This window comes from Balaenoptera musculus, chromosome 12 (assembly GCF_009873245.2).
Source record: "Balaenoptera musculus isolate JJ_BM4_2016_0621 chromosome 12, mBalMus1.pri.v3, whole genome shotgun sequence".
Taxonomy (NCBI): domain Eukaryota; kingdom Metazoa; phylum Chordata; class Mammalia; order Artiodactyla; family Balaenopteridae; genus Balaenoptera; species Balaenoptera musculus.
The window spans coordinates 61831161-61850681 of record NC_045796.1 but is presented as its reverse complement, the minus strand read 5'-3'; the positions used below and the strand labels follow the sequence as shown (position 1 = coordinate 61850681).

Here is a 19521-nt window from a genome sequence, read left to right as displayed (position 1 = left end):
ATAGGTACTTCCTGAACATCTAAATTCATCACAGTACCACTTGTTTGAGGGATTTGACTGTCTCTGTATCTGTGACCTGGGGCAGCTGCTTGAGCCTGTGAGCTCCTTTTGGTCATTAAAGGTTTCATTTCAGGTGGGGAGTGTATGTGCCAGTGAACCTGTAATTGGTTCATTATTATTGAATCAGTTTATAAAGAAATATTCAAAGGCTTGATGCCCCCAGGATGCTCCAGGGCATGCTTACAAATTAAACAGCTTTTTAAAAAAACTATAAAGTTTAAAAATGTACCAGCAATATTTAAAACACCCATGAGGGAAATGGAAACATAAAAAGGTGGTTTTTGCTTGTGTCTGAAAATCTGCCTACAATAGACTGAATCTTCCAAACTTGTAGGATTTTTCTTCCCCTAATTTCATACTCCCTGAGTATATTTTACAGGGATATGTTAAGACACTTGAGGTTAAGAGTAAGGCTTGAGCTTCATGGTATTAACAGAGCTTGAAAGTGAATGGCAAGTAAGACTGTATATATGTGTACCAATGAGGATCTTCTTTCTCACCAAGTAAGTTCCTGACAGATATTGGGCACTCAATAAGAAATTGAGGAGTGGATGAATGAAAAAACTAAAAGAAAAGATTCATGATTATATCATTTACCCCAGAGCAACAAAACAGGAAGAAAGTAATCAACTCAATCAATCGTTATTTTAGTTTTCTCAAGCCAGATAGCTTAGTTTATATATATTTTTCCTTGCCACTAAGTTAACTGAGTTGAGATTTGAAGGAACTGATGGACATGAATTCAAATATTTTTAATGGGACACTCAAGCCAAGTAAAGAAAGTGAATATATACTGAGTGTTATGCAGAGACAAGTAGGTTTATGTCTGTGTCTCTCTTTTCATTCATTCATGTTTCTGTGACTGGGGTTTAACAAGGCCACATACCTTTAATAACTGGGTTAGAATACTGAATTCATTGGTGTGGAAATAGGCTTATCATAAGGGCTAGTTTGTAATCTGCAACAGATTATCTGCCATGCTTTTATTATCAGTTTATAGCATGTGAAGTATTTAATACTGTGTAGCAAATTCCTTATCAACTACAGAGATCTCTCAAAATTTGTGTCAATATCACACAATATTGTGTTGTATAAGAATTGTCTGTGCTGGCTTTATCATGAATTCAGAAGGATAATTGAGTTGAGGATTAGCTCCATCTCTTGGTGGTGCATTGCCATCATATTAATTCTGTTTATTGTCTAAATGTCATAGTTTACCAAGCACTTTCACATGTTATCTCATTCAATCCTATGTAGACCCTATGATGTAAACAACATCATCTTTGTTTTACAGGTGATGAAACTGAGCCTCAGTATATTTGTGTTTTTCATAAATGCTCAAATGTGTTAAGTTACAGAAACAGGTCTTTTGACATCAAGTCTTGTCTCCTTTTCATTGTGTCATATGCACCTCTATGGGCATGTACCAATTAGCGGTAGAAAAGAGCATCAGGATTTCCCTGTCCTTTCAGTTGACTTCACCCTGATAATGCATCCTCAATGCATGCAGTAGCTGGAAAATAACGTGAAGTGGTGTGACCCAGCTAGGGTCACTTCTACGCCCTGTTGCCAGTGGGATACAGCAGGGTTTTCTTCTATTGACCAAATTGGTTTTCTCTGATTTTCCTGTGTTGTTCTGACAATATAAGCTTAATATCTCACTGACCGCATTACCTTTTATACCCAGAAGATCGTCATATATAAATATGCATCACTAATATCTTACTTAGAAGTCTCACCCATCAGTCTAGCCTCAAATGATACTCTGATGCTATCAATGATTAGATGAATGAGTATTATCTTTTGGTTCAGAGACCATTGGAGGCAATTATAGGAAGCTATTTCTAATTGTTCCTGTATTTTGCTCAAGTGTGAGGAGACCAGGAATAGGTTCCATTTTCCCTGCAGCATCTTTGGCATAGGTGACGTTGATTGTTTTTCTTGTCCTGTTGGACATTCTTCCTATATAAAAAGCTTTGTATATTCCAGATATGGGGGTGGTGTATTTAAAGACTGTCTTGAGGTAAAATTTCATGTGAATAGTTTACTAAATATTTTCATTTCTAAATAAAATCACGTTCTGGGATTTTAAATAAATAGTACCTTGAAGCAGTCACTTACAAACTTGAAATGTGTGTTCTTTGGCTGAGATTATTTTATTCTTATGTGAACCTGTGTACACATGCACTTTCACATGCCACACACTTGTATATTTCTGTTGAGTTCAGAATTACAGACAAAAAAACCATCACTTTGTTTTTCTGAAAAGAGATTTATAAAAGCTATTTGTGCTATAGAAATCTGTGACTTGGATACTAGACACAGTGATTAATTTTTATTGTCTCTCCCACCTGTAGGAATGTTGGAGGATTCTACTTTATGGTTTTTTTTTTTTTAAGTTTTCAAACTTTTAATTTAAAAATTTTATTATTTTTTTTTTAGGTATAGTTGATTTACAATGTTGTGTTAGTTTCAGGTGTACAGCAAAGTGATTCAGTTATACATACATACATATATATGTATATATTCTTTTTCAGATTCTTTTTCCTTACACGTTATTACAAAATATTGAGTATAGTTCCCTATGCTATACAGTAGGTCCTTGTTGGTTATCTATTTTATATATAGTAGTGTGTATATGAGGATTCTACTTTAAAATATTACTTTTTGGTGGATCTGTAAGTGACATACATCCTAGAGATAAAAGAGACTCTCTCATCAACTCACTCGTTTTACAGATGAGAAGCCAAATGACTGGTCCAGTGTCGACTACATACTCTTGCTGTTCTTTGTATTGACTTTTCAAAGATCAGCTCAAATTGGTGGCCAATTCTCGAGGTGGAAAAGACATGACAGTATACTAACCTCATCTCTTTTCCTATCTTTGTTTTCTCTTCATCTTGATACACAATTTACCTTTTAAAAGATCGCCTTGTGTTATACGACTGAACCAACTCAGGTCACTTGCATTTGCCCTCACAAATACCTGGAACTTAAATGTGGCATGCCTCAGGGCAGGTTTCCTTGTGTTTCCTATGTGTTTATCGCTATGTGTTTATCGCTGTCTACGGGAAAGAGACATCCTTGGTTGCAAGGGCTCTTGCTTTTGATGCTTGGCAGTATGTATTTTTTTGAAAAAAAATATGTATTAAAGATGGTTATCAGCACTTTTTTTGTTCTTTCAATTTTCTATTTAAAAATAATTTCAAACTTATAGAAAAGTTGCAAGAATAAGAACAGTAAAGAACACCCGTATGATTTGCTCATTTCTTAAGCAAATTACTTCGTTTGCTTTATCATATGTTCTCTGTCTCTGTCTCACTCTCTAGATATCTATCTATCTATAAATATCTGTAGATATATGCAGTAGGAGAATAGATAGATATCTAAACAGAGAGAGAGAGAGAGAGAGAGAGAGCGTGCACGCACATGTGTGCTTTTTTTTTCCTGAGCCATTTGAGGGTAAGTTGTATACATCATGTTTTTTTTTTTTTTTTTAAACCCCTAAAAAAAACCCTCACAACTGTTCTTTTCCACGGAAATCTTTAGTAAAAGGCAAAAGATTTATACAATCTGAAGAGAAACCAGAGTATTATCAAGCACAAATTTTTTGCTAAAGGTGAAAATAAGAGCATTTGTCAGTCTTCCAGCTTCATAAAGTTTTAAATGAACAATGAAAGAATATGTGTTATTATCATATCTACTAAGCTGAATATTCTTTTTAAAATCTGTCAGGTCTTTTTTTCTGACAGTATATGAACCTGGGACCGCATCAGATTTGATTCTATTGAAATATATTTGTTAGAGGAAAAAATAGCCTATGTGTCTTATATAAGTTTGTAGTCAGCTATAATGGTTAATGTACAACCTCCCTTGAAAAATCTGTTTTACAAGCAAAATGTTGACACAGTTTTAATTACAGCACTCAAGTGAGCACTGTTATAATTTTTAATATTCCTCCATGGTACCATTTTCACTGTTCTGGTAGAGCAACATACCCTGATCTTATGTTCCTAGTTTCTGGTGTCTTTAGATATGAATGTTGCCTTTTTGAACAGAAATCTTTCATTTGGTCTCAAAGAAGAGAATAGGGCTGTAAAATTTTGTGCACTTTTTATTAATACGAACTTTCTATGTCAGTCATTATTCTGGTTTAATATGTCACTATTTAGAGCTTTAACATGACTCACGTTAAAGAAATGAGATTCTATGTATCAGTAGTTTAACATGGCAAGTCTCAACACCTGTTCACATACAGGAGGGAAACTTTCCACATTTACCATCTAAAGAAACTTTATAATATTAAAAGGGTATCTTGCTAAAGTTTTATGTTTACGTTTATTTGAATTTAAGGCATTATAAAATAATATACGAGATAGTGTACTTGAATGAAATATATAATAGTCAGTGCAACTTCCCTTTGAGGACATGGATTAGAAGATGGTGAGCATCCTTGATCCTCTGTTTGGAAAGGAAAAATTCTGTCTGTGCATTGTCATTCATTCTATTAAAGCATTCTCTTATGGCTCCCCACTCCTTGCTGCCCAAGTGCTCTTTAACATCAGCTTCAGGAGCTTCTGGAATGCCAGGTGGTTGCTGATTTGTTCCTGTGCCCTTCCTTTGTTCCTTTCTGAATTTGCAGAACTGTGGAATTTGTGCTGCCTTTTGGGCACTGAGTGGAGACTGGTGCCCTGGCTTATCTCAGTGGGATGACAGGACTGGCAAGGATATAGACACTTGTGCCTTCACAGCATGGGCTCCTGCAAAAGGCGGGGCTCAGTTTGCCCCTTCAGCAAAGCTGTCTGCAACCAGGTTTTAAAATAGGAGAATAATTATAGCTGCCCCGGGCCAAGGGGGCAGAATCAGACTGTGGGCAAAAATACCAGTTCTTGCTTATTCAGCTCTGGCTGAGGAATTCTGTGATGAGAATATCCTCTTCAGTGAAAACGAATTCTTGTGAACCAAGAGAAAGAAATAGCTACTGCTTTTCAACAATGTTGTAAGAGCTTTATCTTTTGTCAGCGTTAGTTAAAGACATTTGATCACTCATCTGATGAGAACTGCTTTTGTAAAGGGCATTTTTAATACATGTTTGCAAGATATAAAGGCAGTTTTATGGAAGAGTGCATTAATGTGTATTCTTGGATTTGAGATGACTTCATAATTCATATATTTTCCAGGAAATATGTGCGTGTAAAATTTCTTATTGTTTTGGCATTGCTTTGGGGTCACGTTGGGTAGTACACATATGTATGGACATATATAAGCAGAGGTAGATTTTAAAACAGCAGCTTCTATCTGGGTGTGTTTGAGCGAGAACAGTAAAGGAATTTGGATCATAACTTGACGGCTTATAATATTAGGAATGTAACATTCGTTCATATAATTGACATATTTCTGAAATACATATGAATAGATTATATATTTTAATTGAATTAGAGAAAATTTTGCATAATTTAAAATTATATGCTTTTATATTTAGTATTATATATTATATATTCTATTCACAGAATAGCAATCAGTGGGGATACACTGAGAACACTAAAAGGAAGGGATTATTTTCCATATATTTTTGAGCCAGGTTTAGTTAACAAGGAATGACCTAGAGTTAAAATACATATTCTCATAAAAAGTGAAACAATAATTCAATACTCAAAGGATGCCCTTTCCCCTAAAGACTTATTCTTTACTTACAAACTCTTTAATCCATACAATTAAATGCATGGGTTTTATGCAAAAGTAATCCATAAATGAGACTCATTGAAAAATATTGTCACCTATCTAGAAGCAAAGTATACATGTTTAAAAAACAGACTTTATTTTTCTAATTTAGACAATATGGACATTAAGTTTGGTTTTGAGTGCATTTGGTTTTGAGTGCCTGTATTCTACCTTAAAATAATTATTGATGGAAAAATAATGATGATATGATATAATAGAAGAACACATTATATAACTTAAAAACTGGATTTCTGGTTCCAGCTTTTCCATTAATCAGCTGCATGACTTGCAGTAAGTCAAATAGCTTGTCTGGATTTAATTTCTACTAGTAAAATTGAGAAGCTTGAACCAAAAGTACTCTAAAATTTCTTCTTGCCCTAATACTTTATATTTGAGGGATTAACAGATTACGATGTTCATTGCATTGCCAAGAATGTCAAATAGAGGTGACCAGCACCAGTTATGGAGGGAGTAAAACAAGTGCCTTATATAAGTAAGTCCAGTACATTGCATGCTGCCGTGGGGAGTTTTGTGAGCTTATAAGGGCTTTATAGGAAAGCCACAAAGATGAGATAATAAAATAGGAAATTGAAGACTGTGATAGATAGATAAATATATTAAGGAACTGATGTTGTTGGTTCAAGAGAAATATGACAAATAGCCTAAGAATAGTTATAAAGGATTTTCCATTATTCAACAATTATGTTTAACACACTACGTGCCAGACACTGTTCTTATCAAGAATCTGAGGATAAGATGAGTTGACGTTGGAATAAGCTGTAGCCAATGCTCCTTTTAGGAAGGAACAATTCTCCATCAGGGTAAGGTGTACTAGATTGGGTTAGGTAGGGTGCTTGGGAGATCTCCTATAGTCTTTGGAGATGACAGTCCCTGTGTTTCAGATGGTTTAGGAAACATCTTGCCTAATTGCCCTGTTTCCTAAGTACTCTTTGATCTGTCCCCCCCAAACTGAATCCTTGAATTCTTTTCCACTGTTGCTGGCTTTGTCACCTTAAGAGTCTGAGATAAAACTTTCACTATATGCTCCATTCCCCCCCACCCAATTAAAATATTCTAGAGTTTAGGGTGATGGGGATGTCAGTGTGCCAGAATAAGTAAGATAGAATAGGATTTTAGCCTTCCCTGGGTTATGCTTTCTAAGTGTAGTATCATTAAAAGCCAAAAGTTCCCAGAATAAACATTTTCAAACATTAAGCCACAAAATACACTACAAAGCTAGCTGTGGTCTTTGTGTTCCATGATGCCCTGATGATGAATCAGCCTTCTGTTTACTGTAGTTTCTAAACCTCTTAAAATGGGCTCCAGGGTTGCCTCTACCACCTTGCCCTTAATTCAGCATGGCAATGGATAGTGCTCTGGTGAGGTTCACGGTGTAGAAGTGTTTTTGAGGTAGCCCATTGTTTTGGATTTTCTTTGACATTTCTTCCATTATTTGGATAAGTAAGAGTTATCCATGATTTCAGTGATTTTTCTCTTTTATATTTTCACCAAAGTAAAAACTGAGTACAGTAACACTTTTACTTTTGTTTATGTATTATTGCAAAAGCAAAACTGCACAGTTTTTATATGACTTACTTTTATGCTATCAGGATCAGCCGTTGATTTATAGAACCAAGGTCTCAAAATATGCTGTCTTACCATAGTGAGAGCTTACCCATATCTTTCTACAAAGGAAATACGCTATCTTACCTATGGTATTAGCTACACATGCCCTATATCTTTACTAAAGCATCCTACTTACACTTCATTTAATTTAAGCCTTTTAAAATTTGAAACAACAGACTTAGTTTACTCTTATAAAGCAGCAATTTACAGTCTCATAAATGGGAATCTGTCTACAACCTTCCTACTCAAAACGTGGTCCATGGGCTAGCAGCATATGCATCGCCTGGGAGATTGTTAGAAATGCAGACTTGCAACCCTCCTCCTCCTCCTCCCTATTGAATCAAAATCTGCATTTTGCCCAGAAACACCAGGTAATTCATGCGCATGTTAGGTTTGAGAAGCACTGGATTTAAATCTGTAAATAATACTATATCCAGGTGAGATTGGTTCAAAGTTGGCAGAATTGTAAATTCTATTTACCTTTGATCTGGAGAAAAGATAAACCCAACAAGTATGAATGACTTGTGTAGTCTGAAAATATTTATAAATAATAAATGTGTGAAAATTATATGAAAAATGTGAGAAGTTAGACATACTGGCAATAAATAAGATAAACATTATCCCAGAAAATGCAAACTAAATGTATGTTCACAAAGTATTCTGTAATACATAGTATTTGGGGAAATTGAACATGGAAACCATCATGATATTGCGACGTAAGGGGTGATAAGTAGACAGAAAGCCAGAAATGAATCAGAGATAGGTCACAGTGGTCACTGTTCCACTGCTAGTTTGATTCCTTAGAAATTTTCTTAAAGGCAGAGTCTAGTTGTGGCTTGTATATCTTTCATACAGTAAGTGACACTGTTTGCTAGAAAGATAAAAGTAAATCAGAGAGTGTTAAGAGATGGGCTAGAAGATTGATTAGGGCATAGGAAGAACTGATTTATGAGGAAGGAGAAAAGTAATTAAATGGGCAGCACTGTGCTATAAAAAGAGGCTATAGAGACATGAATGTTTATTTGCTCTTTCTCCAATGCTGTTTTCCTGTAGTATCCATATGCAAGATGCAGAAACATTAGGATATCAGGATGCTAAGAAATTCGTTACAAAACAAAGCAGTACCATCTGGAATTACTCAAATTAGGAGCAATATGAAAGATTAAGTTTCAGAAAATTTTACCTTGTGCATAAGGAGTAACCTTGAGTGGGATGACTTTATCCCTGAAAACTTTTGAAAGCTCTGTGGGCAAAGAATGGAAAATCATTTATTAAGTTGTAGAATTCTAATTGGAACCCATCTCTTGAAACTTCTAAAATTAGGGTGGAGAAAAACCAGGATGTTGCCTGTGGGAAAACTCTCCACTTCCGGCAGAGACTTGGTGATTGATGAGTGACATTTTTCTTCTGCACTATCTTTGATTATTACTGTGTTACCATACACAGGTAATTTTTTTTTCATCAGGTTAGTATCTTATTTAAATAAAAAATACTAGTTTCTAGAAAAACAGCCACAGAGTGTCACTCATCTGCCCTCCATTGTGTCTGCCTCCGTGGCATCCGTAGGCTACCTGGCAACCAGTGACATTCTTTTTCCATTTCTCTTCACTCATTATTCATTTAGAGATGCAAGTCAGTATATATTGGAAGCAAATTCACTTGCTACATTCTCTTCATCTGGAAAACTAAAAAGACATGCCCCAAATATGCCTTGCCTTTTAGAGCCATTTGTCAAATGGATACAGAAACTCTGAAAGCCTGAAATCATCTAATGCTTCAGAGAGTTTAGTGATCCTTTTCACAAGGATGAAAACCCAGCTCACCTTTGTCAAGGAGTAATGGTCTGAGGAATTTCAGCAATGAATCAGCTGAAAAAGGAAGCCCAGAACCCCAGTTCCACTGGTCAGAAAGCAAGTAAAACACAGCAGAATTATTCAGTATTTTCTTTACTTTTTTATGCTAATTGCTTCAGGTCCACATTTATATTGCTTAGGAGATCAAGTTTAATATAGGTACTGCTAACAATAAATTCTATCAAATATGTTGACTGGAGATATTAGATATACTTCTCTATGCCGATGTGTGGAAAGCTTTGCCAAACTTAAATATTAAGTCACATTAATTAAATTACTTCAGGTGCTCCATAACATGGATTGGTTTTTTGTTGATATTATTTTCTAAACTACTATTCAATTTTGTTACTTATGACTTAATGCACCTGCTTTAGTTTTAAGAAATTCTATTTGTCTATAGCCGAAAGTTCTTACCCCTTTCCTTCTTGAAAGAGATCTAGACCTAATCAAAAAGGTTAGGATTACATTCTGCTCTTGTGTCCATAATACAAAGATAATCTCCTCTGTATCCTGTTTTTATGAAAATGACTCTAACAAATTGCCCGTATCTTACACATACAAACAACAACTGTTTTCAAGATGAAAACTGGTTGAGAAAAAACAAAATAAATTGATAGGTTGCAGTCTTTCTTTTTCTTCTCTTGCTTCCTGACTGATATGCCTACAAAAGTTGCAGGGGGGAAAAAAGTCCTTTTTCTTTCTAAATCTTGCTACTAGTGTCGTATTGATTTTCTCTCAAGTGCACCCTGTGGTCTCAGGTGATCACATGTTTTCTCACATTACTCGTATTGGTAACAGCACCTTGACTCACAGGTTGACATATGTTGCTTGAACTGATGACATGGCTCACCGTTGACATATCCTGGTGGTGGGGTGGACCAAGCCTCTTATGCATGAAACCTAAGGGAACAGGCTGTTTCACAACCGTATTCTCCTTTGAAAAGTAACTGTTGTTCACCTCAAGTGATCCTTTAAGTCTTGTCAGTGTTGCTTAACATTGTTCCTAATCTCTCCAACAGTGTTTTGAGTTCTTTTGTGTCTCTGCTGATGCAGAAAGGGAAAAAAAATCCCTCAACTGGGTATAACAATGTTTGAGTGTTCCACGGTTTGTAAGAAAAAATAAAAGTGTTATTAAGAGTCTGAAAGGATACATGGCAGCCGGCCTCTGTGCCACACTGCCTTGGCGCTTTCTTACCTTTGTGCTCTCTCCACCTCCCTGCCTCTGTTTCAGCTAGCTGTGAGGTGGTTGGAACACAGCTGCCATTACCAGTACATGGATGAGCTCCTGCAGTACATCCGCTTTGGCCTGATGGATGTGGACACTCTCCATACAGTTGCCCTGTCCCACCCCCTCGTCCAGGCAAGTGAAACCGCAACAGCACTGGTCAACGAGGCCCTGGAGTACCACCAGAGCATCTACGCACAGCCCGTGTGGCAGACTCGCAGGACCAAACCGCGCTTCCAGTCAGATACTCTGTACATCATTGGTGGGAAGAAGCGTGAGGTCTGTAAAGTCAAGGAACTTCGGTACTTCAATCCCGTGGATCAGGAGAATGCCCTCATAGCTGCCATTGCCAACTGGAGTGAGCTGGCTCCCATGCCCGTGGGAAGGAGCCACCATTGTGTGGCAGTCATGGGGGACTTCCTGTTTGTAGCAGGAGGGGAAGTCGAGCATGCCAGCGGCCGGACGTGTGCCGTGAGGACTGCCTGTCGCTATGACCCCCGCAGTAATTCCTGGGCAGAGATAGCACCCATGAAAAACTGCCGGGAGCATTTCGTTCTGGGAGCCATGGATGAGTACCTCTATGCGGCTGGGGGCAGAAATGAACTGCGCCAGGTTCTGCCGACCGTTGAGCGATATTGCCCCAAGAAGAACAAGTGGACTTTCGTCCAGTCCTTTGACCGGTCCCTCTCCTGTCACGCTGGCTATGTGGCTGATGGTCTTCTTTGGATATCAGGTAGAACATGCCTCATACGTTGGATTTATTACAAAACACTTTCACTGTGGCATAAATTGACAAGTCAGGCTTTGGTAGTGGTGGCCGTGTGTATCTGAACGATTCAGCCAAGGATGCCATTTTAGCTAATTAACAGTCATTTATTGAACACCATTCTAGAGAGAGCGGTGTATGGGGAAGTAATTGACCTTTCTGTGACTTTCTGAGTGATTAGTGGAGTAAAATTTCAAGATGGAAATGAGTGGCCTATCACATCTCTTTTTCTACCAAACCTATTGTTTAGATTGTCAGTTTTTGATATTCATGGATGGTATTGCACACCTTGTGGTTTATCCAGGTCCTTGGCCTTTCCTTTCACCTTGGGCTGCCTGACTAGGAGCCAGTCTATCAAAGACAGGGCAGGCGAAGTAAAAGCCCAGTTAATCCATTTGGATGAGTGAAGCAATGGGAATAGATCCAGGTAGGAGCCATGCTGTGCATTGAGGGAAGGGATTTAAGTTATTGGCTAAAATAATGTTTTTCTGTTATCTGCGAATTGTAGTTACTCATGCCATCCCGATCCTTTATTCCTATTTACTCTCCCATTCTTCCTGATAATTTGGGGGTTCTGATTATTTTAGTTTACTTTTTTTGTCTTTGGTTTTGTTTGAAGCCTTTTGATTATGAAAAAAGGAGAGAGACTAGTATAATGAATCCCATGTGCCCGTAACCCAGCTTCAGCAGTTATCTACACATTGCCAGTCTTGTTTCATTCACACCCACATGCTGCTTCCAACCCCTCATGGCTGACTTTTCACTGGCACAGAAGGAGCCTGTGAGGCATGTGTTATTGACGTCACATTATCACCTTGTGTTTCCAATCCTATTATTGGAAAGTCCTCAAATGTCCTCCTTTGAAAGGTTTGCCTATTAGGGAAGAAAGTTGCATCTTCTCTCAGCTGGAGGATACTCATTTTGTGACCCAAATGGATCTCGCTGAATTTCTATGGCAAGGACAAAGAGGAATAGAAAAATCAAACAACTTAAATACTAAGAGTAACTTTGAGATGTTTGTACTCAGAAGAAACAATCACTTTTAAGTATACTTGTGAAGACTTCTAAGCTTCCTTCAATAGTCTTCTCTAGTTTAACAACTGCTCTGACAAAATTCCCCCTTGCACTTAAAGTAAATTCACTGGACTCTGCCCATTTTTCCTTCTGCTATCCTCAATAACCAGGGATACAGCTGTAGTCTTGGCTCCTCTTGCCTCAATTATTGGCAGTTCACTGATTTTTATTGAAGAAACCTAGCTCATGTCTGGGTTTAAGTGCTCAATAATTCATGAATGAAGTTAAGGTTGGGACTAGGAAAGAGGATAAATGAGGTGTATCCAACAATTACTGGTCCTGTATACCAAATAAACATTAGATATGAGTGTGTATATTAGTATATGTAGATATATTTAGATAAAGACCTCATTTATCTGGTGACTTGTTCCTTTTTCTTTAAGTATATATTTCAGTATTTAAGAAAAAAGCCACCAGGACTGTATCCTGTTAGATTTGTTGAAGAAACCTTAAACTTGGCTGCAAATAAATCCTTGCTATTAGAAGGAACGGATCTGTACTTGACTTAGATAACAAAACAGTGATGGATTTATGAAATCGGTATAATTTATATTTTATTCCAACTTACATCCCTTCCTTTGACTCATTTAGTTTTCATATATTGCTAAGGTACTGCACTCCTAAATTTTGCATTGCATTTTCTAAATTTTGTATACATTTCTCATAATTAGTTTAATAATTATTCCTTACTTACTTTTATTTTTGGGCTATAAAACTAGCTTTTAAAAAAAGTGCTGGAGTTTCCCTTACATAGTCTTAAAAATACGACTACTTAATACCTTCTTTAGTGAGGCCTTAAGAAAGCACTGAAACTTATGTTAGCCTGGCTAGATCTATCAACCTGGTATCAAGCTGACTTCTCTTTCCACATGGGTCTGTATGTTTCCTTTTCCGTTGTATTAAATATATCAACTTATTACAGTCCATACTGCTATATCACTTTGTTTTTCCCCTACTATGAAAGGAAATACATTTCCTTTGTTCTTCTTTTGCACTAATATATGCTGCCTGTGTTAACCATACTTAATGAAAACAATCACAGTTTTCTCAGGTTTGTTTCTCCCTACTGTGTACTTGAGATGAAAAACTCACTTCCCTGTGTACAGTACAATACCTTTAATTGGAAAGAAGAGGAAATCACCAGTGACATTTCTAATACCTTCAGTCGTCTGCCTCTTTCCTCAGGCTCAGCTTATAATAAATCAATTGTGAATCTAACCATGGATAGGGAGGGGTTGCTATGGACTTCTTAAAAAAAAAAGATAGGTATATTTCACCCTGACTATCTCTGATTTAGAAGTGTTACCCTGATTTTTTTTGGAGCAGATGAAAATGTTTGAGGCTATTCCTTACCCTTTACCAAATAATTAAATATTTCCAGTTTAATTGATGGGGGATTGGGTCATTGGCATCCTTCTGGTATTTTGTAAGCTTTGCCTAAGGTGAAGGTAGTAAGGATTATAGGATGTGGATTTTAGGAGCTTATTTCTGTTCCACAGAACACAAAATGAATGTTTCTTTAGGGACTCGATATTTCCAGTGTGCTCCCTCTCTATACATACCCTCTCCCCCTCTCTGTCCAACTTAGGGTCAGGATATCTGGAAACCTGTCCGTGGTTTTAAAAAGGAGACAAGCAAAGATGAATTCAGAAAACTAGGCTGTATAGATATGCCCATTAGAATGTAATTTAAGATGTTAGAGATAGTCAGATTTTACAGGCTCCTCCAGCATTTGACATCGTGACCCAATTCACAAATGCGCCACATCATTTCTACTTGAAATTCACAATACTGAAGTAAAATAAGCATTAAATATCCTGCCGTTGTGCTTTAAAAGGTATGCTCTCCATTGTCAGATATTGTTTGTGAACTACTAAAAAGATCCTTTTTTTGTGAGTGAAAATGAATCCTGAGCTCATCTTGCAGAATAACTTACCTTTTCATTTTTGTCAAATGGCAGCAGGATAATGGGAAGCTAACCACAAAATTAGTGCTTTAAAACTGCAATAATAAGACAAATGGTACTGCATTTCCTCAAAAGCGGCACTTAGTGTTTTCTTGATTCTCTTGGTGAATGCTACATCTTTATTAAAGTCAGTGCTGGTTCATAGATAAATAAGAATAATTCAGCAAACACACTTCCTGCCCTCTAGGAGCTGACAATCAAAGAGTTTTTCAGGTATTTCACTAATGAAAGAACATTTGTTAGGGCTTCTTTAACTCCCTAGAAGATATATTTATTTTCATCTTGATTAAATTTAGACGAAGTTTGCATTGCCCCATTTTAAGTAACTTTAATTTATTCAAACCTACTAAAGGGACTTTACAATTAGAACAGTATAAAACATCATTAATATTTTTAAAATGCCATGGCTGTAACTTTACTGCGCAAAGATCATTTTATTTGCATCTAAAAAAATTGTATACAACATATTAGGAACTAATGGGGGCATGGCAGAGGCTGACCGTGGTGCTCTGAGGTCACAGATTGAGGGCACATGCAAGTGTGAAATTTGCTCCACTTTGACCAACCAGGAGATGCTGAGCAAGTTTCCTCACCTCCCTGAGTCTTGTTCCAGGCTAGTGCGGGAGCCACAAAGACAGGTCCCACGCCTGGGCTCATAGTTTTTTGTTTTTTTTTTTTAAATAAATTTGTTTGTTTGTTTATTTATTTATTTATTTATTTATTTACTTTTGGCTGCATTGGGTCTTCGTTGCTGCATGTGGGCTTTCTCTGGTTGCGGCGAGCGGGGGCTACTCTTCGTCACGGTGCGCGGGCTTCTTGTTGCGGTGGCTACTCTTGTGGAGCACGGGCTTTAGGCACGTGGGCTTCAGTAGTTGTGTCACGCGGGCTCAGTAGTTGTGGCACGTGGGCTCTAGAGCGCAGGCTCAGTAGTTGCGGCGCATGGGCTTTGTTGCTCTGCGGCATGTGGGATCTTCCCGGACCAGGGCTCGAACCCGTGTCCCCTGCATTGGCAGGTGGATTCTTAACCACTGCGCCAGCAGGGAAGTCCGGGCTCACAGTTTTTAAATGGATGATTACAGTAAAGTGTGTGGTGTGTGTGGGTGTGATGATAGACAGCTTTCCAAGGTACAGAAGTAGCGTGAAGCAGGAAGTAATCAGTGCAGGGGCACGAGAGGCTTCACAGAAGTTTGTGGCACCTTCAGCCTCCCTTGGCCTCAGGTCCATTGGCTGCTTCCCACTTGCCCATTTACCCTTCCCTGTGCTCAGGCTTGGGCTTCATGGTGCAGCCGTTTCAATAACTCTCTTGCCCTCTGGCAGGCACACACTGTTGGGCAAACCCAATGGTCCGCTTTGTGCCTGTACCTGGGCAGCTGAGCCCGGTGGGAGGAGGCCAGCTGACAGGGGGCTTGGCACATGTATCCACTTAGCCCCCAAGCCCTCTCTACATCCTGCCACTAGGGTCTCACCCACTCTCCTTCACCAGCTGTAATGCCCTCACTCTCCTCAAACTCAGAGATAGAACCTTGCCTCCTGTTTCTCAGAACAGATGGAAGCAAGGAGGCTCTCGCAGCAGATCAGTTATGATGAGAAGGCGGTGGAGAGTAAGAGGAGACGGAGGGGCCAGAGATGGTGTGGAAAGGGGCGGGCGGAAGGTGGGGAAACACTAGCCAGGAGGGTGCAGAGGAGGGGGAGCTAAGGAAGGAGCTGAAAAGGCGTGATGGGCAAGGCCAGAGGAGGAGGCGTGGTGTGGAAACCAAAGCCAAAGCAGAAGGGTGCGTGACAAGTGTCCTGTGGGGACATCTAAGTCCAGAATATCTCCTCTGCAGTTTCAGTCAGGAACTGCTTGGTAATTTCAGTGACAGCGGTTTCTGGAGAGTGGAAGAAGGTGGAAGCTAGAATGCAGTGGTTGAAGGTGTGGCTGGAGACTGAGGGAGTAACAGCTGCAGGTACATAGGCCACCTTTGCACAAAGCCAGGATTTCATCTAAACTTGACTTCCTGAACCTGAGTTTACCCAGCAACTTTCCGATCATTGTGCTCTGGCCGACAGGGAGAGACTGTGCTGTTTCTAGGTACACACATACTTCAGTCCGGGTGACAGCCATATTTTTCTTTTTCTTTTTAAAAAATTAATTAATTAATTAATTAATTTATTTCCTGACCACGCCGCACGGCATGTGGGATCTTAGTTCCCCGACCAGGGGTCGAATCCGTGCCCCCTGCATTGGGAACCCAGAGTCTTAATCACTGGACCACCAGGGAAGTTCCCGTATTTTTCATTATAAATTAATAAATAACATTTTGGCTTTAGGAAGAAAAAAGGAGGAAAGATGGAAGGAAAGAAAAAGAAGGAAATTTGGCTGAGAAAAGAGAGAGTAAGGAGGAAATCCAGGGTCAAAGGAGGGAACTTTTTTTGAGGATGTGAGCGCATTAAGCACATCTATAGCTAAGGGGAAGGAGAGAGTGAATTTGAAGTGAAGGGAGTAGGGGCGTCCTCTGGTTGGTAAATGCTGAGAGCAGCTCCTAGGTACCAGGAATGGGGATAAGTCTGGGGGGTACAATATTGACCACAGACACAGGGTCCCGAAGAGGCCAGAGGGAGTTTGGGAGGGGTTCAGTCTTGCACAGGAGGAGGAGAGACACCTCCAGCTCCAGGACAGGAGGCAATGCTGGATGTGGACCTAGGTAAGCTCAGAGAGGAGGGACAGGGACCTGCAGAGGGTGCTTGCCATGGAGTCAAGGGAGGGACAGGGTTGTCTGTGGAGATCGTGCCGTGTCAGGACCAGGTAGAGGGCCTGAGGAGAGTGGCCTTGAGCAAAGCTGCTGAGAGAAAACAGAGGGAACTGACATGTTTAAAAAAATTGTGTCAGAGCCCACACTAAGTTGGAAACCACGAAATTATGGTATCCCAGTTTGCACATTTCTGTTCTGTTTTTTGGTGGTGCTCAGCAGAGAACTGGAGAGGGAAAATCCTTGGATTCACTCACGATGGAAGGTTTTTAGGCTGGGAAGAGCCCAGAGGATCCTACTGGAAGAGTTCAGCATGCTGGGATCCCAATTAGGTGAGGGTCAAGGGCTTAAGGTTTGCTTGAGGGAGAAATAAGTGTGTCGTGTTATGGGAGTGGGTACCTGAGAGGGTCTGTTTGTTGCCCCTGGGAGAGGGTTCAGGCTTCATAGCTTGACATTCCACTTAAAACTTCCTACTGGACTGGGATTCCACTAAGAGTGAAATCTTTGTTGCTTCAGATCCCAGCAACCAGCTGGCCACAGCCGTTACTTTTTCTTCTCTGTTTTCACTTCTGCCCCAGCCTTTACTACTCCCCATATGAAAGAGATGAAAACAAAACCATTACAGTATTGTACTGAGATGGAAGCCAAACAGAAATGAACCATTCTACAATTCTTTTAAAAGAGCTCAGCGGTTTGAAGAAAGCGATCGGGTCACCTACATTCTCCAAAATAATTATCAAAGCCTTCATCCTAAACTCACTTCTCTTTATTCTGAAGTAGCACTTGGTCTCCCCTCACACTGCTCCTCAAGAAATGAGGCTTAAAGAGGTGAAATGATTTTTCTGGCTCACACAGCAAGTATTTGACAAAGCTGGAATTTGATCTCTGTGTCTCTGGTGTTTGAAAACCATACTTTATCCACGAAACCTCACAAACCAGTTACAACAAAGGTCTCAAAACAGGTGCTTACATTGTAAAAGGAACTTCCAAATGGCATAACTGAAAGTAAATGATACATAGAAGAGTAATCATACCTGGAGACTTGTGTAGAATCAGTAATCATTTGATTGTCTTTAATTGTTTAACTGACCATCTTTCTTCGGGCACAGAGCTGAGCTATATAATGTCTTCCTTTTTGTGTTTCTATAGTTTAGTTTCTAAAACATAAACAATAATATAAAGTTAAAATGCATACAGAAACAGTGATAATATGGAGGTACTCTAAAGTACATTGGTTTAGATGAGAACATTATTTTCTGAAAGGATTGCATATTAAAATATAGTAGTCTAGTGGCCTTTAAAATTGGTAGTTTAAGTAGTTAAAAAAACACCCATTGGCTCTAAAATTCCTCTCATGGTGATTACAGCCTTTGTTTATATGATCCATTTGTGTCTGTCTAGATGAATCTAGAAAAAGAAGGTAGAAAAAAGAGTGAGCTGAATTGCTCTATCTAAGAATATGAGAAATATGTCATTTTCTTTATTCCCAAGAGGAGATAAGAAGATTAAAGCTACTTCATGGAAATGGGGAATGGCTGAAGAATTTGGTTGATGGCAGGAAAGAGGTAAAAGATCCAACAAGAACACAGCAAAACCAGGACACTAGAGACAGGCAGAGGTGACCTTGAGAACTTAACCCTGCTAGGAACGTGCAGAAATCTTTGGAGGCAGGATTTCAACTTTCTACAGAATGAAGAATTGGAGTTAGAGCAAATTTTATTGAGATTTTAAAGGTCAGCTGACATCTGCATTGTGGTAGATTTTACCATCATTTATTAGTTCACTTATTTAAAATAACACATGGTGCATACTTTACATATTTTGGATTACAAGTTTATATTTGTTCGCTCTAGGTGACATAAATATAATTTATATTTTCAAGTGCATCAACCTTTTCTTTATAGATATTTTGTAAATTTGAGACTTCCTTTGCGGATTTCGAATATATTAATAACCCATCCATTTGTGTGGTTTCCTCAAGTGTGACAGAAATAATATGGATACTAGTTTTAATTTAATGCCTGGATTAAGTATGCTTCTATTCAAGATGCTAATTTAGTAGAAAGATTCTTGGCTTTAATTGTTTATGTAGCATTATTAACACTCCCAAAATATGGACGGTCTAATATCATGTAAAAATAGATAATAAAAAGTTTATTTTTGCATTCATTGTAAATATTCTCATGGTGTCCCTTTTATCAAGGAATATTAATGAGTTTGGCTCTCTTAAAAAATGACACATATGAACTCACACCTACTGCTTTTGATAATTAGACTATGAGTGTAAAGATTTTAATCTTTCGAGAATTGGAGCAAAAAGTCTTTGATACCTTATAAACCAGCCAGTAATTGTGGTTATTAGAAAAAAGAACTATAAGGAATCTATTTCAGACTACAAAATTCATTCATTTATTAATTCCGTATTTCGTACTTATTTTTTCAATATTCCATACATACTCATTTGTGAAAGTGGCAAGAAATTTTTATAAACAAACTACAGT

General features: G+C 38.4%; 1 protein-coding gene and 1 pseudogene across 10 annotated transcripts in view; one reads left to right on the top strand and one right to left on the bottom strand.

The window, feature by feature from the left end:
• The window catches only part of KLHL32 (kelch like family member 32), a 229167-nt gene that overhangs the window by 164939 nt on the left and 44707 nt on the right, over positions 1–19521 (top strand). For 5 of the 10 annotated variants that reach the window (XM_036872155.1, XM_036872153.1, XM_036872151.1 and 2 more), the window contains one exon: positions 10492–11218. The exons of 3 other annotated variants lie outside the window; for them this stretch is intronic. In XM_036872155.1, the coding sequence (XP_036728050.1) occupies positions 10492–11218 (727 nt within the window). Of the gene's footprint in view, positions 1–10491; positions 11219–19521 lie in introns of those variants that run through there. 2 more of the 10 variants (XM_036872156.1, XM_036872157.1) reach the window with 2 other exon arrangements.
• LOC118905542 lies at positions 3546–3653 on the bottom strand (annotated as a pseudogene).